The sequence below is a fragment of the Prorops nasuta genome, unplaced genomic scaffold (assembly GCF_024137725.1).
Source record: "Prorops nasuta isolate Cenicafe-Biocafe unplaced genomic scaffold, Cenicafe_Pnas_1.2 PNAS00018, whole genome shotgun sequence".
In the NCBI taxonomy this organism is placed as follows: Eukaryota; Metazoa; Arthropoda; class Insecta; order Hymenoptera; family Bethylidae; genus Prorops; species Prorops nasuta.
This window is the reverse complement of record NW_027116815.1, coordinates 2,313,915-2,335,884: the sequence shown is the minus strand read 5'-3', so window position 1 is coordinate 2,335,884 and position 21,970 is coordinate 2,313,915. Positions and strand designations below refer to the sequence as shown.

Below are 21,970 nucleotides of genomic sequence, written 5' to 3'. Positions count from 1 at the left end.
TTACTATTTTTTTTCTTCGAATTTTTTAAAATTAATAAGCTAACAGAAATATTTAGTTTTTCACGGTTGTTTAAAAAGATAGGCATTAGAGTAGCAGAAATTTACTTTTATTGATATTAAAGTGACAGGAATTTATGATGACAAGAATTTGTAATGACAGAAATTTATTTTTCCTGAAAGTGCTAACTTCAGTTAGTTAATATTAATTGGTATGTCGGTAACGTCGGTAATTTACAGCTAACGGAGTTTAGATTGAAAAATGAAATCAGGAACGCTACATTAAAAATAAACGATACAAATTGTGTGAATTTTTTTCACTCGGTGTTGCTGCAACACCATTTTTAACTCATTGTATTTCCGAAACTGTATTGGCAATATTAGACTTTAAATAAAATTGTTTAATTGGAGTTTTGTCCTCTATAACATATTAAAGTGGTAATATTTCAAATTCTGGGCGCTTTCACGCAAAAACATAACGAATATGAACATAAATATTAAGCAAAACGGATAAAACTCTCGTTTTTTCATTTATTGTATTTATGTAATGATGCATTATGCTTTTCAGACAAATAACTAGAAGACTTATGTTGTGTACATCATACAGTAACGGAAGTGTAACAGCGCACAATGTTCAGACGGATATAGAATAGGATATAATATGCATACAAACACATCTCGCAATGTGGCATAACAACATAATGATAACGGTAACAAAAGAAACTTTGATTAACACAAGAGAATTTACGCTTCGAGACAACTTCTTTTACTAATTTATTTACAATGTATATATTTCTTTATATGTTTTCACTTGTGATCTAGCTTAGATTATATTAACAAGTTACAAAAAAATATAGTTATATGTATATATACACACATTTACGCATCCAAGCAGGCACACTTACAAACATATACATATACAATGCATAATAATTACGCTCCCATAGATGCGTTGAGGCACCAAAGAAATTCAACAAATTGTTTGCAGCCTTTTCTACCCTCGCTCGTAAGCAGAAATGAGATTCCTCTGATTTTGTGGAAATGCTTCTTAATTCGCGCAGAATGCATCAATTGCAGTTAATACCAGCATATGTGCGCACAATGTTTATAGAATCTCTTTAGTAAAACAGACATTTGCGCACATAGCACTTGTCTTGTAGATGCGAGTATAACATATATTTCGCAAAACTAACCAGGTTGAACCATGTATTAAACATCAAATTATAACTTATTCTTTTATGCTGCAAACAAAACGCATTGCTTTATGCAATAAACAATAATATCATTTATAAATATATCTCTGAATTTGTACACCAAATATCGACTATCCTGTGTACCCAGTACACCTATGCCACTCTAAATATGTGTGCGAATTAATTCAAACAAAGCACATTTTTGTACATATGCACATATTGAAGCTTAGAGAGTTACCACCAACCACATTAATTTTATTAAAAATATTTTACTGTATACACATTCGTAAACGTTAAGGATAAATATCAATGGCCGTAGAAACATCATTTGAGTCACATTATTTTATACTACTATTGTACATAAAACGTTAGAACTTATCACCAGCTAAAAATGCTTAGAAATTTCAAATAGCTCTAGTCATATTTTTAATAAGATTAAATTCTACCCAAAACGGTGTTACTAAAATTGGCCAAACCTACAACTTCATTTTATACACATATTTGGAATTAAATGGTAGTATGGCTTAATAACCCCATCAAATGCTACTATATTGGTCACGACCACCGTAATGTATCTTTATTTAATGTAGTTTATTTACGTAAAGAAAAGGCTTCTATTTTTCATTCGTACATGGATGTATACAATTATAAGAGTAAAAAAATTACATTTTTTAAAAATGTCTATATAAAGATCTTCATTAATATCGTAGTAATATAACCAATTAAAATCCACGTCAATTAATGATGACAAGATTTGTAAATGATAAGTTTATGTTAGGTCAGCAAGAAAGCATTTAAAATTTCAGCATATAATTTAGCAGTAATGCAGTCTAGCTTTTTTATGAACGATATTTAACATGTTTCACAATGTCAATTAAAGTTCTTATCATCACAGATGGAATAGACTTAATTACGCTTTATTTCCGTATATTAGATTTTCTATCTAAGAACACTGAGAAGCGGGTTTTCTTACAGATTTATCATAATTCAATTCGTTCGTTCACATTTTACAGAAAATGGAAAAAGAACGACTTTTGCGACGGTATTTCAAATTTTGTTGCACATAATAATTGTTGTTCATGCTTCGTCATAAAAAGCATGGAAAAGTACGAGTAATGTCAATTTTAATTGAAAACATCTTGCGTCAAATAACTCCCTTCCGCTTTTTTGTTTTTTTGAAATTCGCAGCTATGTACAAAGTGTTGCATAGCTCTTATCCAGTGATATTATATATTATTTAAAAGCCCTTGAAATGACCTTTAAAACGCCGCTAAGTATGATTAGATTGCATATTACGTTCAGCTGTTATAAACGTGTAAACATGGAGTTCACTAACGCCGAAATTCGCGCTATTTTGAAGTTTTTCTTCGTACAAGGCAAATCTGCTAGAGAAACGTTTCGTGAGACTAATGGTGTTTTGGGGGATGGAGCTGTATCGCTTCGAACCGCGGAGGAATGGTTTCGACGATTCAGAGCCGGTGAAAACGACACCATGGATAAGCCAGCGGGCGGAAGACCTGTGACGACAAACACAGATAAAATCAAAGAAATCATTGAGTTAAACAGGCATGTGGCATCTTGTGACATCGCACAGGAGATGGGAGTGAGTCATCAAACAATCTTAAACCATCTGCGGAAGGCTGGATACAAAAAAAAGCTTGATGTTTGGGTGCCACATGATTTGACTCAAAAAAACTTTCTGGACCGAATCAACGCCTGCGATATGCTGCTGAAACGGAACGAACTCGACCCATTTTTGAAGCGAATGGTGGCTGGTGATAAAAAGTGGATTACCTACGACAACATTAAGCGAAATGGTCGTGGTCAAAAGCCGGCGAATCGTCTCAAACTGTGACCAAGCCGGGATTGACGGCCAGAAAGGTTTTACTGTGTGTTTGGTGGGATTGGAAGGGAATCATCTACTATGAGTTGCTCCCATATGGTCAAACGCTTAATTCAACCATCTATTGCGAACAATTGGACCGCTTGAAGCAGGCGATCGACCAGAAGCGTCCTGAATTGGCCAAGAGGAAAGGTGTAGTGTTCCACCAAGATAACGCCAAACCACATTCTTCGTTGATGACGCGTCAAAAGCTACGAGAGCTCGGATGGAAGGTTTTATTGCATCCACCATATAGCCCAGACATGGCGCCCAGCGATTACCACCTGTTCCTGTCGATGGCGAACGCCCTTGGTGGTGTAAAGTTAATTTCAAAAGAAGCTTGTGAAAAGTGGCTGTCCGAGTTTTTCGCAAATAAGGAGGGAGGCTTCTACGAGAGGGGTATTATGAAGTTGCCGTCTAGATGGCAACAGATTATCGAACAAAACGGCGCATATTTGAAATAAATCCGATCCCAGTATTTTTATAAAGCATTGAATAAATAACAAAAAAAGCGGAAGGGAGTTATTTGACAATCTTATATATTAATATCGTTTGAGAGATCGCCGAAAATGCATTGATTGTTTTGAAAAAAATTAGAAAAGAATGGGGGCCCAGTAAGAAGTTTAAGAAATTAGGCCTTATCCAGTCACTTTCTAGAATAAGGTGTAACTGTATTCTAACAGCATACATTGATTGATTCATTGTTTTCGTAATTTTCATACAAGGAAATGAAAATGAGCTCCTACTTAATTTTTTGTACGTAATTTAAATGTTAATTGATAGCTATTGCTGAACTGTTCAAATATATTTTAAAGCAATATAATACATCAGACTTTATAACAAGATTTCAATAAATCGAATTCTTTATGCACGTTTTATGAGATAGCTATGAAGTATAAAAAAGTATAGTTCTCAAAATTGCTACTAGTATTTTAAATATACATCTCATAAAAGTGCATAAAAGTAAAGTAGCACTTCAAAGATATTTTTAAGGTAATCAACGGGTGAATTAGAAATACTACTTATCGAACATCAATATCGTATAAATTTGTCGCAAATGTTATTATTTTTATTTTTATTATTTGCTAATTAAAATAATTATTTTCATTAGAACCGATATTCTAGCATTCAAACAGTGAGATTCATTCATTTTCATTAATTGTGTAATACATATAGAAAAATATTAATATTGACCATAACGTATTAATAGAATTATTCAATGGAAAGGCTTTAAAAAGTTAAATGTGAAGTCAGAAATGTTTAAATTTTGTAGCAAATTTAATAAAAGTTTGACGACTATTAAAGAAATTAACATAACAAAATCATTAAATACTTAGATTATCGATTGCTATTATGTACAGTCTCGATGGGAAGTCGAATGATTAAGACTAGCAATTATAAGACGGGCAGCTTTTACTTTTAATAAGAAATAATTATTCATGGATGCGCCAAATAATCAGCTTCTCATTGGTGAATGAAATTTTAGCAAGTAGCAAAGTGTTGTCTCATATTTCTGACTACAATTTGCGCTAATGTAAGTTAAGAAAAAACTTTCATTGTTTTCAAAAAGTATTTCCGACTGACCTACACGCACAATTTCGCCTAACACTATATTGTATTTTCTTTCTCCGTGTATAAGTCATATCAAAAAATCAAGCAAACAGCTACTCGAGAATTATCGACGCAACTGTACGACCACGAACATTACGGCATTATGTAAAACGATTCCGTAGCGTCGGCGGTTGTGGAGGAGACGTACAGGAAATTCAATTTTTACATTACAGCTAAACAACCTTTTTTACACTTACGCAGAAAGTCAGAAAGAGTATATTCGATTGCTTCACTCGCACATTTCTTTTCGGAAATGAAATATCACTATACAATGAACTAAACTGTATGTACACACATCCCTATGTAAGTGTGTATATAGCAAAGTAATTCCACTGCTTTACAGCCTCTGTAATGAGTCCACTGCAGATATTAACTGTTTCGATTAGGATGTTTGGCAAGAAAACGTCGAGGCCATGGTAACGGCCAGTCGTATTGTCGTGGTACAGTACCGCCTACGTTCTTCTCAAAATACTTAAATATGGGGAACCACCAAAGACGAGCCAAAAAGTTGTTTGGTCCGTATTGCTAACAAAAAAATGAAATTGTAATTTTCATTATAAATGTAAATATTAGCTTTTCGATCGAACTGATTCACTAGGAATCAATTTACTTAAAATATCTCTTACCTTTAGATATGAATTATTGGCTAATGTATGATAAATGTACCATAAACGCGTCGTCACATAGTAAGCTATGAGAACGTCCACTGTATAGTGGCCATGGGCCACTAAAACCATAACTACTCCAACAAGTACTATAAGACCTGCCAGCCAATGGATCGGTTGACATCTTCTTGGAGAATCTGAAAATGGATACAAGCGCAATTATAATAATGTATTATAAATCATTCATTGCTCGCGCAACACGAATGGTACGAACAATTTATATAAACAACAAAAATGAAACGTCACGTACACTCTTTAATGATCAGGTAGCTAAGTACAAGTACAACAGTATGCCCGCTGTAGATATAGTCCCCGCAGTAAGTATGCTTGCCATTGATGGACAAGCCAAAGCCAGAGATCAACTGGAGGACCCTCTTTGTTATAAGGAGCGGGTGTGTATTATTTGCTTTAGGACTGCAAAAATACGTTTTACTAGCCACTGGTAGCACAGTGACAAACATTGTCACGCTTCTCATCATGTATAGTAAACCCATGAGAAGGAATATTCGCCTCACAACGATAAATCTGTGTGCATAAAAACGACAATTATGCATTTCTCTTAAATTCGATATTTTTTAATGTTATATGAAGTGGGCGAAGGAAGGAAGTAGATATATTATCTAATCGCATAGGCAACACATAAAGTTGCTGTGAAACCCTATGGCAATAATAATATGAAATATTAAAGAAACAGAGTCACGACTCTAGTTTTCTCAAAATTACCTATGTTTATGAAAAATAATGAAGACCATGGCTAAATTGGACAGAATCATAATTAACACTTCGGACACATTTAACGCCCAATCTTGCGCCGCAACGTTATCCAGCACGACGTCTGGTAATGGACCATATGTATTGCGATCTGGTACACGTTCGTGCACCATCGCAAGAGAGGCTGTTGTGAAGATAAAGTTGACTGTCATGAATAAGAACCCTGTAAAAATATAAATGGTTTATATTAAAAGAATAATTATCAATATACGTTTAGATGAGAAAAATAATAACAAATTTTTCAATGATAATTATATTACATTGTAATGCATAAAATATTCTGTTTTAGGCTATCAGTGTATCTTAAAACCAAACATTTCATATGTTACAACTTGATAATATTAATTGTTACAGACGAACTTTGAGAAGGATTAACGGCTTATACTTAGAAACGTCTGCTAAGAACGGATCTTAAAAATATATGCGTTGACAAACATATCAAGATTTAAGTAACGCTACAAAACCACAGACGAAAATTAAAATAGAAACTTTTAAAGTTAACAACTACTATACCTTTGCTTCTATTAAAAGCTTTATGAGAATCTTAAAAAACCATAAATTATAAATATAATTTAAGCCGCTTAAAATAAATTCAAATTCATGAGTAGAAATTTTTACTAATACTTGATCATTTATTTGTAAAGAACTGAAATGTCGAACAAATTTTAATGGTAACAAAGTTACAGCATCTGACACTACTAAAATAAAATATCTCGTAAAATACAAAATGGAAGAAAAGTGACCAATAGATTTAAATGTTTAATATGATAGGAAATCAAGCTGTCGATGTAGCAATTTGTAGGTCGTGAAAATCTCACCTATAAAAGTTTTCCATTTCTCTTTAGGAAATCTGGGCTCATCGCGCAGAGGCGCAGGAATGTCGAGCTTAACAATGCCACTTCCAGATCCATCGGGGATTCCCGTGTGCCGGCCCAGACCATCCAGTTTATCGTCTTCGTCATCCTCGTAATAATCGGAGCCTGATGCAACCCCAGACCATTTGTCTTTACCCTTGGGCGGTGCACCCGGTAGCAGAGGCTGTCTCTGGTAAACGTCGCTAGACTGGGCCATACCGCTACTGCTTCCATCCACTGCTGCTTCAACGTCTCTTTCGTGGCCTTCCCCGCTGGTCAATGGTCTATCAAAGCTTCCGTAATCACTATGCACACTCGTCACCTTGGGGTCCAATACCATTCTAAAAACAGAATTTACGATCTCTTTTGAATAGTTCTACATCTTCCTATTACTTTCCTCTTCCCATCTTGTCTCACTATAACCCATATTTCTCCGTTTTACCCGATAACGCTCACAAGTTAATTTAGATATGTGTGAAACAATTACTTTATCATTTCTTGAATTGATAAACGCGTTCTTCAGTATTAACAATTGATTTATCATACCGTATATCATCTGCAAATTTACATATCGATGCATGAGATTCCGAATTTTTATTTTTTATTTTATTGTTATTGTAGACGTAATAAAGTGAATTTTGGAAATAGATACTGATGTAACGAATAAATAGTGACTCTAATTATTAATAGAATACAATCTTTAATGCAAACTTTGTATTTTACTCTTTTCTCATAATAAGGATAAAATCAGTTACTATCCTAGGTATTTCTAATGTAAAACATTTTTCTAATCGATTTCATGCGAAAAAATATCTATAAAATAGTGAATTGGAAAGTCGTGCTTCTACAAGACAACTGAAATACAGAATATCGTGCGATAGGCAATCTACTATATGTGAGGAAACTATATTGTAATTGTTTTTTCTATTTTCATTTTTCGATTGCAGTATTAACATTGACAGCTACTAGTTTAAATAAAAATGTAAAGTAATTAAGAGTGTTAACGAACTGTACAAAAAATATATTAATCGAATTTAACCATTTAATATTTCCATATTGGAAAATACTAGCTAAACATTATAATTAACAACAAACATGTTAATCAATAAGGATCAAATAGCAGAATATTTATTTAAAAGTAAGCAGAAAATAAATTATTTTCATTCAACCATTTTACTCCAAGTTAGGAAAAGCAAGCAGTGACAATTACAGGTAATTGCGAATAGCCCTAATTACACATCAATTATGCCATTAACTAAATATACCCTAATAGGAATCACTAGACCCGATTGCAACGGTCTACCCTATACACCTTTGGAGCAACTCGAACTCGTACATTCCTCGAATGGGGCAGTTGATTTGCGTTAGACAAATTACCATGGTATGATTTATTTATGATTTTCTGATTCACGTTTTAAAATTTGACTTTTTCTAGTTTCTCGTGTAGAAGTTTCTAGTAATCATATAAACCTGCTTGTTCTGGACTATTCATGACTCATAATACCTTATACTATAATCTATACATAATATTACTTAACTATGCGCTGCTTACCAAGGTTACTATATTTCACATTGATTCTACTTAAGAAACATTGTCTTCATTGTAACCATTTATGCAACTACGCGATCGCTATTGCAGCTTAATACAATTACGAAAGTTTGTTATATCTTCGAAAGCATGGGTGGCAATTAAATAAGCTGCTCATTTAACTTTGTACTCCTGATTAATTTTTAGATAAATTTTAAATCAACAAATTATAAGCCGACGATTATATCAGTACAACTGCTTAATTGTACCAAATCAACTATTTTTGCGGTACAATTAAAATTTTATAATAATTCTATTGTTTAAATAAAATTATAAAGGATCGACATGAATAATGTATAGAAAAAAAAACAATGTAGATAATACACCACTTTGGAAAATGAAACATTGGAAACACCTTTTTGTAAAAAGAAGGCTTGTGTTTACACTACCGAGAATGACTCTCCCGTGTAGATTAGTCATTGTTTTACCATTAACTCAAAGTCATTAAAATCCACTGGGATTTTCAAAGAGAAAAGTGTAAAAAGGAAAAATACAATCGAAAGGTGCACGGCAAACTGTTCCACGGAATAACTACGCGTTACATTGTTGCATAAAGCAATAACTATTTCTTTACAAAGTATCCTAAAGTGTCAAAGCTGAACTATAGGGACATAAAAAATGGACAGAAGAACGAAATAATTAAGAGCAATGTTTCCAAGTAAAATTGTACGTGAATATTTTATTAGCGAAGAATACAGCACCAGACGGTTTCTGTCAGTTAAACGCAACAATAACAAAATATCGATTGTAAATCTCAAGAGCATACCATGATAAAAAGTATTATCATTATCACTACCACAAACTTCGAGTTTGTTCGATACAAGCCTAAAAGCCATATGGTTAACGTCATTTATAAAATAGTTTAACTTATAGCCGGCTGTTAGATATACATCCAAACACTGAAGCGGTATATTCGTATATATGTACAGAGCAGCATGAAACTTTAATGTACGAAGCGATATTGTATCGTCCGTCAATAATGTCCATTTAAAAATTTGTCAATTATTTACGTATACGTAAAACTAGAAAGCGGTTACTTCGCATTCCATGATTTCCTTCAAAATTCACCCACAATCATAAATCGATGCGCGGATGTATAATTACTAAAATAATTGGCAAAAAATGGGTGTGATCTTTTTACTTGGCAGGACGTAATTCATCTTCCGTCATGGTTAGTTAAATATTGTATAATCGTGAATATATATATATTTTAAACAACGTCTGGCTATTGACTAGAAGCGATGAACACAGTGCCTTCGGCAAAACTCGCTGCTTGCGATAACGAAAAAAATGCCGTCATTATATTGAGTGTTTTATATCTGTTTTCTTGTCCATCCGGCGATACAACTGCAACTGAGAACTCTGTTGCTGTTCTAGAATGGGCGGTGGCAACTGTAGAAATACTTCGATTCGTAGTTCTCAATAATTGCAACACACACATAACATTATCGCTCATTGTATTTGTATTACTGCCTGTTATCACTCTGAGCTCACAATAACTCAAGCTTCCACGAATACTGATTTAAAAAAAAAGTTCTGAACATTATTTTGAGGTGGCATAAACAAAAGAACCGAAGCATACGGTGCACGAGTGTTTAGTAAAGTCTATTCTATCCAAAGTCTTAAGAATGTTAGAGACTACCTTGCTGGCGTCCACTCAAATAATAGCAGTGATAAGAAAAATATAAGACATCGGTGTAAGCCAGAAAGAAGATACGACATCAAAGTTTATAGACATAATAAGACGGTGTTATACGAAACAAAAAGGATGGACGATAATTTTTTATCTATGGATTAAAGTTCTCACTAGTAATTAGATGACATGCGACTAAAAGATCATTATTTATAGTTTTGATATAGGTAAGCCTGTAATTTCTTGCCAATTATCGAGCTATCACGTGACCATTGCAACGTCATCGATGTTTTTTTCAATCTTTGGATCACCGAGAGCTTTGAGGTTAATTTCATGAATGAATTTAATGGAGGATCTATACCACGGTGATATTATTCTATTGCATTTGAAAAGGGGGTATCTTTTGCACAAAGAAGATTCTCCGGCCCAAAACTGAGATAGGCCAACCTCAAATTGGTATTTAGCATCCAGATGGCTAGTAAATCGAAAGTGAACCAGAACTTTCTAATTTGGGACGACCTATAATAGTTCTTTAGATACATCTGCATAGTAAAATATTCTTAGCAAATTCACCGACTGCAACGTCATGATAAGCTCTCATAGGAATCATGAAAATCGACGGAAGCAATAGTTGTGTTTTTTCTTTCATTTTATTCTTTCCGAAGAAGCGCAAAATCGATAAATCGCATCATGGTGATGCTGGTGAACCAAGTGAATCACTTCTGCAAAATGATTCACGTTATTATACTTGTGTACTGACTGGACTTTGCTTCATCAGATTTCATCGGCAAAATCAAATTAAGTGGCACCGCTTATAGAAAAAATTGTAATAAAAACGAAAGTTTCAATTTCATTCTTAATTATATCATTACGTATTTTTTTTTTTTTTTTTGAAAATCATTAAATTGATTAATCAATTGATTTATAGATACTCGATGGCATGCGTGCGTTCTTTAAATTCCTGAAAGGCGTTAAGCGTTTACTTATTTAATTTATATTGCCGATACCCTATAGTAAATTCTTCGCTCGAATGAGTGTATTTGTGTTTGTATATACTTGCAACTACGTGTAATACTCTGTATCTGGTATAAGGCTTAGATATATTATCGGAGTTTAACGCGAAACAATACAGCTAGTGACAGTTTACATTGAATTGAGCATGGAATAAGACCTCGATCAATGAAAACATTGCAAAGTTATGAGAGAAAATGTTGCTTGTGTACGATTCTCTGGGGAGTCGTGATATAAACAAAACTTTTTACAAGTCTGAGCGGGCATTAATTACGAAGTTACATAAAAACGAAACGTATTCGATTCGACGTTTAGAAACGATTTTGAAAACGTTAAAAATTACTCGTTAAATTCCAAGACAACCGTGAAATATTTCTTTACAAAGATTGTTAGTTATGTTAGTGCTGATAACAAAATATCTTTTCGCAACAGGGATCTTATAGAATGTTTCCGTGAAGTAAACCAGAGGACTGTGAGAATAAAGAAGTGTATTTATGTAACATATACAGTGTTTTTGTACGAAGAACGAAGAACGCACCACATTCATAATTATTTAGATTCCAATACATATATTTAAATACAAATTTTAAATTAAATTTTAGACAAATCCTTTAAAATTTGATTTTACTTCTGTGTATATATAATACAGGGAAAACAATGAAATATATCCCTTAAGAAATTAATTTTTTACGAGTATCATTATTGAAGAAAAATTAAATTCAATTATAAGATGAAAGCTGTATTTGTTAATTAGCAACCACCGTGAAGCTGTTCGTATTTAGCAAACGATGAAAGCGCGATATAAAAATTGTCTACGCGCGGAATAAATGTCTGGGAGGATATTTTGAATGAAAATTTGGATAAAATAATAGAGGAAAGAATGCAAAGAAAACGGAAGTAATACTTACACGTCGAGGACGAGCGTGTCTTGCGGGGAAATCATTTTCGCGCGCGGTGTCGCAGACACGAAAAATAAAAACTGCGATTGACAACATGCGAGATAAGTTTGGCGTACGTTAGCGAAGAGTAGGGAGAAGAACGTCCAGTTAAATCTGATGCGCAAGCTGGCGGTGAGCAGCGTAAATTCGTATAGCGAGCATTTAGCGACACCGTCACACGCTTCGTTCAGTCGATCCTACTTCAGTTTCAGATTTGAGACTAGCAAAGAGAGCCGCGGACGCGGAGGAGCGAGGAGCACGCTATAAACGTGAGTGAATCGGATCGGAATTGTCAAGATCAAGTGAAAGGCCAATTGGTCCGATGCAAGGTCTCGTGAACGCGCGAGAAATCAGACGCCAAAAATATAACTACGCGCGGGCGTTTGGCCATGCGGTGGAAATTATCGTTGGCGTGAGAGGGGAGAGGGGGAGCCACAGAAGCACATTGCACTGAGTTTTGAGTTAGCTAGCCACTCACTGCTAGGTGGCTTGCTAATCGCTTCGATACTGCCCCGTCGCCCGCCAGTCCGCGCCTCTGTCGATATATATACTTTGCTCTCTTCTACAACACGTAGTCACGTAGATTACGGGTATACTCGCAGTTTGTGTGTGCAGTCGAGTGTGTGTACCACACCTCCTCGGCTCAGCGTCAGGGCATCTTACCGGTCCGTGCATCTGCCTGCCTCTGCTTGTTCTAACACGCTTTGCGCTTCTTCTCCTCTTGCCTACCTACATCACCAGCCAACCATATTTCTTTTACGTCTTACTTAATTCGGCCTCATTACCGACCAACGATAGTTTACTCTACGTGTGTATATATAAAACGTCTCTTACATGTATATATGTTTCTTCCCATTAAGCAATTCGACTCGTTGAAACGTCCGCATTAAACTTATTAATCAATTAAAGCCAGTGTCCACAAATCACTAGGTTTTTGTACGACCTTTATTTTCCTCTCGTGTCGAATTAAGAGTTCAGTTGGGAAATTTTTAATAGACAAATTTTATTTGCAGCTTTGAAGGTCGGCTTACTTGGAATAATGCTGCTTTCATCAAAAGCTTTCTCTTACAACGCACGGTTTCTTTCAACTCTTTCATAGGGCCGAGTCGAGCTACAACCCCTACTGCTGATGAACCTTGCCTAATTGTAGGGACGAGAGGTGCTTGGGTACACGTGTACTCGAACGGTACGCGTGTACTGAATACCGAACAGGCAGAATCGCGTGTCTGTGGTATATGCAGGGTGTACTTTTTCTGCTCATTCCTTTTGTTTCTTTGTGATGGATTCCACTATGTGAAATTATATTCCAACGATATTTTTTAAATTGACACAAAGAATGGTTCGATAATGAATAATTATGACGAAATACCGTTGGAAACGTTTGTCGAAAGAGAAAAAAACCTGTGCTGCTTATTCGCTCTTTGGAGTTTTGCATTTCTTTTTATATATAAGTTTCTCATCAGATTAGTAATTTTAAAAAGTATATTTGTGTAGATTTAAAAATACACTCCGTATGTTAGATTAATGGTTTAGATTATTTAGAAAATGGTTAAAATATTGTGGTTTCTCAGAAAATGGGACTAAGTTGTTTTTTTTATCGACCGAGGTAGAGCATTCAAAGATGATATTCTATGAAAAAAAATAAAAACGATTTGTGTAAACTTTGTAACATGCTATCGATCGGTGTCATTTTTCAAAGAAGAAAATGAATAAAGTTTTTGTACATTTTATAAAAACTCACACAGCAAGTCACAGTAAGAAATTCATGCAGTAAACACCAGTTAACATTATACAAAAAAAAGACCGCTCTACTCCATTTGTTTGCAAAATGTTAATAATATTAGGTTGTAAGAAAATATAGGTACAAGTGAATAATAGGTAAACCAGGTCGCTGGCTGAAGAAAACCTTCCGTTAACCTAGAGCGGTGCAAAAAGACTAGGTAAGCATTTTATCGTCTCCTGTTCGAAGACTATTTTAATTGATTAAAATCCAGTGGTAATTTGTTAATATTTGATCTTTATCTTATCAGATATTTGAGTGGAGTAATATGTTTAAACCACTCGTTTTCAAAATATCAAGCGTAATAAGCGAGTTGAAGTTGAAAATAAAACAAGTAATGCTCACAGTGTCAATGCAAAACACGAGAAAAGGCGGTAAAGCAAATAACTATACATCAATATCAATTGCAATATGCTCGCGATTAGCGTACAAGGCCTATCGTTCTTTACACGAGGAATGCGGTATATACATTTCAAGAATATCGTTCAATTAACACAAAGCCACTAGCTGCCACTCAACTACTTGGCAAGCTGGTTCTCCAGTGGGGTGATTCCACGTCAAAACAAACACATTTCGAAGTGTTTTTTGCCTCCTTAGAAGTTTTGAGATACATAAAGTTTAAAAGTGGCGCTACACTGATTATGCGTAAATCATTGAGCATATTGATAATAATAATGTATAATTTCATTGCAAAGTACGAGCTTATACTGTTAACTATATTATTTTTATTTTAAAAAGATTAAAAGTTAGGTATAAAATTACAAACAGAGCAAATAGAACGGTTAATAAAAGGGTTGCTTGTTTCAAGATCTTGAAAAATTTATGTAGCATTAGGAAAGATTGCAAAATCTAATAGACAGATAAAAATGTCAATTACCGAGTGGAACAACCGACCTCGATACTTATGTTACTAATCTCCTCTGAACAAGCATAAAAAGCAAGCTAACGCATTAAATTAGGCTACCTTTACCCATAAAGCTGCTTGATTATTTACTTTATACATATTACATTTAACTGTTTAGTTTCAGTGATGTAAATGGAAACGCCAGTAGTTCCAACAACGTGCACCAGAAGGCGTAACACTATAGCTAATTATAAATCTAAAAATAAGTTTAGATATTGAAAATACTATTAATACAGTATTTCGATCTACTTGAACTCATATCTATCTATATAACCTTTTCGTGACATGTTTCTTATTTTCTTTCTTTAAGCTTTGACTGGAGAAGTGTCAAGAGTTTTTAATCATTTAAATGTTTAAAGTGCAATAATGACAAAGCAGAAAATAAAGAAATAGGTAACACGTCGATACCTGTGAATTAGGGTCCCCCATACCTTGTTAACGCGCTGGGCAATTCAACCTTGACAGGTAGCCTTAATTTATGCATTTTATTTATACGTACACGCACTAAATTGTCATTATATAAAAATCACTATTAGTGTTAAAGCGTGCGAGAGACCTAAAGACGTTCCGACAGAAACATAACCAATAAATGATTCATGTTCGTGCGATCATGTCTCACACGAGCGCAGCAAACCATGTACATAGTAATAAAGCACTATTAAAGTCAAAGAGCACAAGAACTAACCAACTGTATTCTTACGGAGTAGAAATCAAACAGTTTTACTTGGACACTCGAGGATAAACGGTTATCCCGTAGGTCGCGATCCTTGATAGTTAGCTTGGGAATAGATCTATGACGCAAACTCATATCTTATTAGGGACGTGATTACGACGATTCTGTCAACTCTACAACCGGCTGCTGGACATTTTCCATATCTCAATGTGCACTCTTTCCTCGGAAACTGTCTTGTCGTAATGTATGTACGGTTTCACTTTCTCAATGATACAATTGAAGCTTGAACTGAAAAAGATGGCGTCAGCCCACCAAATATAAATGAAAAATAAAGATATGGAGTATCGAACACCAGCGACTAGTCCCAAAGCCAGCCATCGAGCTTTTAGCTCTCACTCCTTTCTCGGTCTACGTTTACGTTTACGTTTCGTGCAAGTGTACTAACTACACTGACTATTCAAAATGACTACGTATACATAAACGTAGTGTACGTAATACATAGTCATGGAAGCCGTTGACTCAGTCAGCGACGCGCAAAGAATTCTCAGTTGCTGTTCTAGCAGTTTTCAGTATTGACTTACAGATGGAAGCACTCGTCACTCTTAAACAGAGACCTTACATATCGGTATATTCATTTTTTTTGGCGGTTTATTCAATATCATCAACAGCCAAAGAGTGTCGTAGAAATTATTTAGTATTCTTTAAACCATAACCTTGTGATTTAATTTCTAGCAAATCGTGTTAAAATCATTAAGATATTGAAATATTTCACGTTTGATTAATCATTAAAGAGTTAACGGATTGTAAGTGTATTAATTCATTTGTAGGATTGAATTGAAGTAAAAGTGGAACATTTTGTCAGTAGTAGCGAGCAATACTAGATATTTATTACAGAGGAATGTATATCCGTGCTTAAAAAAATTAAATGATATTTGACGTTAACAAAACTTTACAATAAATTTAAAAATAGCACGTTATATTAGGATGAAAGGTGTAAAAGAGTATTAAAGCGAAACTCATAAAATTGCCTTTATTCTTTTCGATAAGCATCACTTTATAAAAACATGCACGCATGTAGAAAACTGCAGGATTTTTATGTTTATTCAAAGTTCGGTTTCGTGGTTTGAGCAAATAAAAATAATAAACTATATATTTTTAACAGGTAAAGTGCAAAGCAATCGATAAAATGATAATCATCGTGACGAAAATAGGTAGAGTAAAAACAGTTATAACAAACCAAGTTACCCTTTACTGAAAATTAGAAATAAAGCAGACGTATTAATAATGTATATATCAATAAGTGAATAAAGGTGAGAAGTCAAATTTGTCAGAAATAGTGACCATTGATTGTAGCTGGATGTAAGCTTTGAAGCAAATATAGTCTAAGCTATACATACACATAATTTAGGAAAAGTTGAAGGTTGTAGTTATTATACCTAAGCAACGCTTTCCTCCAGCAGTGATCCGTCTCGATGACAAGTAGTTGTAATTTCATCATATATACAGAAGTTAACCAAGGCACATAAGATTTTGGAAAACGTGAAGGAGAGAGCAGTGGGGAGGAAATAATCCGCGTGGTCGGCCCTACTCGATCAAGAAACCGGTAATCGATTAATTGGTAAACGCTATATATAATAACACAATCACAATGCACTGGTTACAGGAGAAACACACTACTGTATCTTTGGCAAGGGTGGCTAGAAATTTCAGATCCTCTTGACAATTAGTGTTAATGAAGAGCAGGCAGGGCGGTCAGGCAGTAATAACAGAAAACGAATCCCTGCAGATTCAGCTTAATTAACCGGTGACGACACATTGGCGGTGGATCATCACCGTGGAAGGATGCTTATCGCTGGGGGTATTTTCCACGTTGACATTTCGCACTGATCACTTTACTGCGCTTTGGATTTTCAGGCAGCGGCAATATGCCAAGCAGAGATGAGATGAAGAGTGTGGTAGTGACGGGAGGGGGATGAGGAGGAAGCTCACGTTGTCGCATAAAGCTTTCTTCGAGTTACCAGAATCGCCACCAGATGCTCCACGGTAGAAGGACTAAACGCGCATGCGCATTGCCATAGATCGCACGCGCTATCGTGATTTCTATCCCTCCGTTCATCAGAACGACCCGCCCGACCCTCTTTGACGTATCAAATACTCCTCTGCCACCAGATTCCATCCCCATTGACGTCACTAAGAATTCATTCACGAATCTTCAACGCCCCCGCGTGAATTGGCCGGACCAACCCCTCTAACTTACTCGCCGCTTCCTTTGTGTCTTTGCTCCCGCCTCGACAACACAGATTTTTTTCGACTCCTTGATCGAAGCTAGCCGCATATTTATCAAACTTCGGAGAATAGAGGAGTAATTATTTTATTATTTTGATATTTAATTCTAAACGAATTCGAGCAACTGTAACGCGTAACAACGGACTCTGTGAAAAAACGAGCAAATTATTGCTCGGACCAGAATGTTAGTTGTGCGCGTATTGATTCAAACATTCGTATTCTGATCATTAAAAATGTACAATATAATCGCAATAACGTGGGTATCCGCAATACTTCTTAAAACTTTCTACTGACTAAAGTATTATTGCGCACACTCATAACTTGCGCACAAAAATTAAGTCACAATAAAGCACGAACAGTGCAAAATGCTTGAAACTGGGTCATTTTTTATCGCTCAGCGTAGGAGAGTTTACCAAACGCTAAAACGCAATGATATGGATAAAAGGTACGTCGATATAAGTATTTATATACCTTGTTCAGGATCCCTTTTTGAGAAAGAACATTGTTATGCTAACTGATTTTTGTATATGTATATATTTTTTATTGAATGCATAAATATTATTGTGCAGTCTGCATATATGCGTAACAATTTATCATTTTGATTTTTTGGTTAATTTGTGACGTAGAAAAGCGTAGCGTCTTAAGACTGTTATATAGAAGAATGATGTATAGTTCCATGGAAATCTTCATTATCGTTCGTGTTAACTGAGAAGAGCAATTAAAGCTAGTTTGTATGTCATAGTAGTTAATAACGCAAGTGCCTGGCCATTTACTTTCAACATTCAAGTATTGCGGCAAGTACACTTGTACTCGACAATGCGCTAACTAAGCAGCTGCCAAGAGTATTTCTTGTAGCAGACAAAGTAATAGCTACCCAATATATACGTTTACAATATTATTGTGGCAATGCCTCTGGTGGGTATCACTTTCAAAATTATCATCATGCTTTAACTTTGTGCATAATGTAATGTAAATTTTTCAGTTACAGCTTCGATGTGTTTTAAGTTTCGTTTTTCTGAAAATACATTAAACATTGATGAGATTCTATAATATTTTCTTTATCTGTTTCATAATAATCGCCGGAAACAAGATGTGCCTTCTCATTACGAGTACAACTGCACCAAGAGTTGGCATATCATCCGTACAATTACGCATAGGGCAAAAATCAAGAGCTTCAGACGGATGGATGGTTTTTGTTCATTAAAAACATCAAGTTTAAATAACAAATAAATTAATAGATTTTTTCCTTTATAACTCTGTGTATAATGAGTACCAGGTACGTATAGACGTGTGTATGTTTATGTTAATTTAAATAATTATGATTAATTAATAAATATTATAATTTATATTAATATCATTGTATTTGTGTTTCTATAAGTGTTAAATAATTTAACTATTGAAAAGATTCCTTTTCCAATCTTTTATTTATAACAATTAAGAACTAAAAATGGAACTGATGTAAATATATTTTCTGTATCGGCTGTTTAAAATAATCCATGTCAAAGAGGATTCGTACAGTATGCATTTGTAAGGCTATTTATTATTAATTTGGACCAGAACTGTCAGTTTCAAAGATGTCCGGTCTTTTGAATCATGCGCAGGAGCAAGAAGAAAGATAATTGAACTATTCGTATTATTGTTAAATATTAAGGGGAAGTCCTTTAAGGACCTAATAAGAAAGACATTCTCTAAATGTCTTTAAATCTCTTTATAAATTGATATTTCAAACAATACTAGTCCTTGCTTCATGAAAATCTACTAATAATAATGAATTATGAATATTATCAGCGTATGTTCTGATAAGTACAAACATTTGAAAATCAAACGAGCTACATTTCGTCAAAGATGTGGGTTTATTGTATCTAATGCAGAAGTTGTTTGTACTCCTACTGTAAATACAAAGATTATCCAGGAGCGCATTCTACTTGATGTCAGAAAGAACGATCAAAAAAATGAACTTCGATCTTGAACACAATCGCGTAAACAAATTAAAGAACCACATAATAAATTACATGCGGAGCCTAGCAACTAACATCCCTCGATATATTAAATAAAAGTCATTTGAATTTTTGCCTGGCAATTATATCGTTTTTAACTCTTATGCAACAAGTAATGACAATGACACATGGCAGTGATTGAAAATAGTATTCGAAGATTTTTGCCCCAAACTAGCAATTGTACTACTATTTTACTTATCATTGTACAAATTATCCAAGGAGTACAAACGGACGTTGTGATTAGTAGCATCACAAGATAAAAAGCAAATGGCTTCTTCCTCATCAATATTTAACTTTAGAAGAAATCAAAGATTGAATCGAAACTGTAGTTTGTTTTACTATTTTCTCTTACCTAATCTCTTCAAACAAACATAATATTTGTGCAATGAATTCCAAACTTTATAAATCATATATTATATAAAGATAAACACGAGACTAATCAGAAAAAGCACCTATTTCAGTTTTTACAATAAATACGGATATATTTACCCAGGCTGAGGATAATGATTAAGTCAAATCGTAATTAGACAGTAATCTATTCCAAATACAACGAGAAAATCTTATCGTAAAGAAACATTACTGAATTCGCACGACTATTTTTTCACATATAAACCATCATTTTTTGACAATATCAATTTTATAAAGCAAGAAATTACTATTCGTATTGTTTCCTTCCTTTCTGTCTGTAATTAATTACGAACAAAGACAAAGGTACACCAGATGTATATTCCATCATTCTTTTCTACTGCAAATGCAAAGGTCTTTCGATGCCAGCTATTGAAACACGTGAAACTTGGTACATTCATTGCGATTAGTGAGTCTATATTGAGCAACCCAGCACGCTAGTGTAGTTTGAAACTCCAAACGGAAGTGCGTTTTTGGTTCGAACAATGTGAGATACGCACAATTTATCCTTGCATGTTCCTGTTACGTTTTATTGTATCAATCCTCATTTCCGACATACTTTATAGACCTATGACCAAAATAACTCAAAGATCGATCGAATAATCAAATATAAATAGAATACTACCAATGATTCAATTAACATCATTGCCTGGCTCCTTCATCCGCGGTGTCCACGTGTACGGTACACTTTCGCGCGGACATTGATAATAATAAATAAACAAAACTAATTAAGCTCGAATATTTAAATAAACTTAAAAATTCTAACACTACAATAAATACAAGAATACAATAAAGGATTTTTCTTAAATTTCGCAACAAAGTGCCCGTTAAAAAAGAAGCCTAGCTTGAGATCGAGCCAGGAAAGAGTGGATTTTTAAATCATTGAAAAGAATATTTGGGAGTATGAGTCACAGCGAGTTGATGAGTTTGCCGCTGAGAGAGAAATAGATTGATGCAAAATTTAGAGGTGATGAGGGGGTGGAGAGGGCGAGAGCGAGTGCGCAGATAGAAAGACAGGGATGGTAAGAGGTAAGTATATAGGCAGGTAGCACAAGCAGGTAGCCAGTAATCAAGCAAGTAAGTAAAGAAATATGAAGGAAAGAAGGTACACGGTGCACGCATGGCATGGCCTCGGTTGAGGCTCACGGTTGATGGCTAGTATGGCGGTCGGTGCAGGCGCACTAAGGCCAGTGCAACATCGGTGCAACTGTACGTATAGTACTACACGGCTGGTCCGTCTACTGGTGCTAGAGTATCGACCCGCGGGCCCCGTGGCATGTGCTTGTGCCAGGTCTCTCCTTTCTCTCCTTTCCTCTTTCCTGAAACCCTCGTCCCTCGCCAACCAACCTATCCCCTCCCCCCACACTGTACTCTAATCGCAACCCCACACCCGCCCCCCCCCTCTCATCATTCTGTCTCTCTCTCTCTCTCTCTCTCTCCACTCAATTCTTTCCTTTTTGTCGCATCAATTTTATTCGGCCAGCCTTTCCCCGAACTTCTAATCTTATCCTACTCTTTTCATTTTCTTCTATTCTCCACTCTCGCTTGAACACACTTCTTCGAAAGATACGCGACTGACGAGTATAAATATAAACACGAGGATTGCTTGGCTGTCCAACGAATATCGCCTTTAACAGCAAGAAAAGCTAGTTCTTTGTCTTGCTCCCACACCTTTCACTCTTTCTATCTCTCTCCTATGCATTTCCACGTTATTAAAACATTTCTAACGCATAGTCAAGAAGTCGGAAAGATGAAAATCGCTGGATCGTTCCAAGGAATCTC

The 21,970-nt window shown here is 35.0% G+C and overlaps 2 protein-coding genes across 9 annotated transcripts; one reads left to right on the top strand and one right to left on the bottom strand.

Annotated features, from left to right (window-relative positions):
- Nucleotides 1-100: 100 nt before the first annotated feature.
- Nucleotides 101-3,053, top strand: LOC136779902 (histone-lysine N-methyltransferase SETMAR-like). The gene has a single exon (XM_066737836.1). The coding sequence runs from the start codon at nucleotides 2,443-2,445 to the stop codon at nucleotides 3,043-3,045; it is 603 nt and encodes a 200-aa protein (XP_066593933.1). The 5' UTR covers nucleotides 101-2,442; the 3' UTR covers nucleotides 3,046-3,053.
- Nucleotides 3,054-5,049: 1,996 nt separating this feature from the next.
- Nucleotides 5,050-17,070, bottom strand: LOC136779900 (phosphatidylcholine:ceramide cholinephosphotransferase 2-like). Of its 8 annotated transcripts, none has more exons than XM_066737829.1 (6): nucleotides 16,937-17,070; nucleotides 6,938-7,314; nucleotides 6,072-6,282; nucleotides 5,599-5,873; nucleotides 5,310-5,485; nucleotides 5,050-5,208 (listed from the first exon to the last, which is right to left on the bottom strand). In XM_066737829.1, exons 1-6 carry the CDS (start codon nucleotides 16,996-16,998, stop codon nucleotides 5,053-5,055), a joined length of 1,257 nt encoding a protein of 418 aa, XP_066593926.1. In that variant the 5' UTR covers nucleotides 16,999-17,070; the 3' UTR covers nucleotides 5,050-5,052. The 8 variants fall into 8 exon arrangements, with proteins under 8 accessions (XP_066593926.1, XP_066593925.1, XP_066593930.1 ...); XM_066737828.1 differs by having other exon boundaries at nucleotides 16,898-17,004; XM_066737833.1 differs by lacking the exon at nucleotides 16,937-17,070 and adding an exon at nucleotides 15,236-15,939.
- Nucleotides 17,071-21,970: the final 4,900 nt, after the last annotated feature.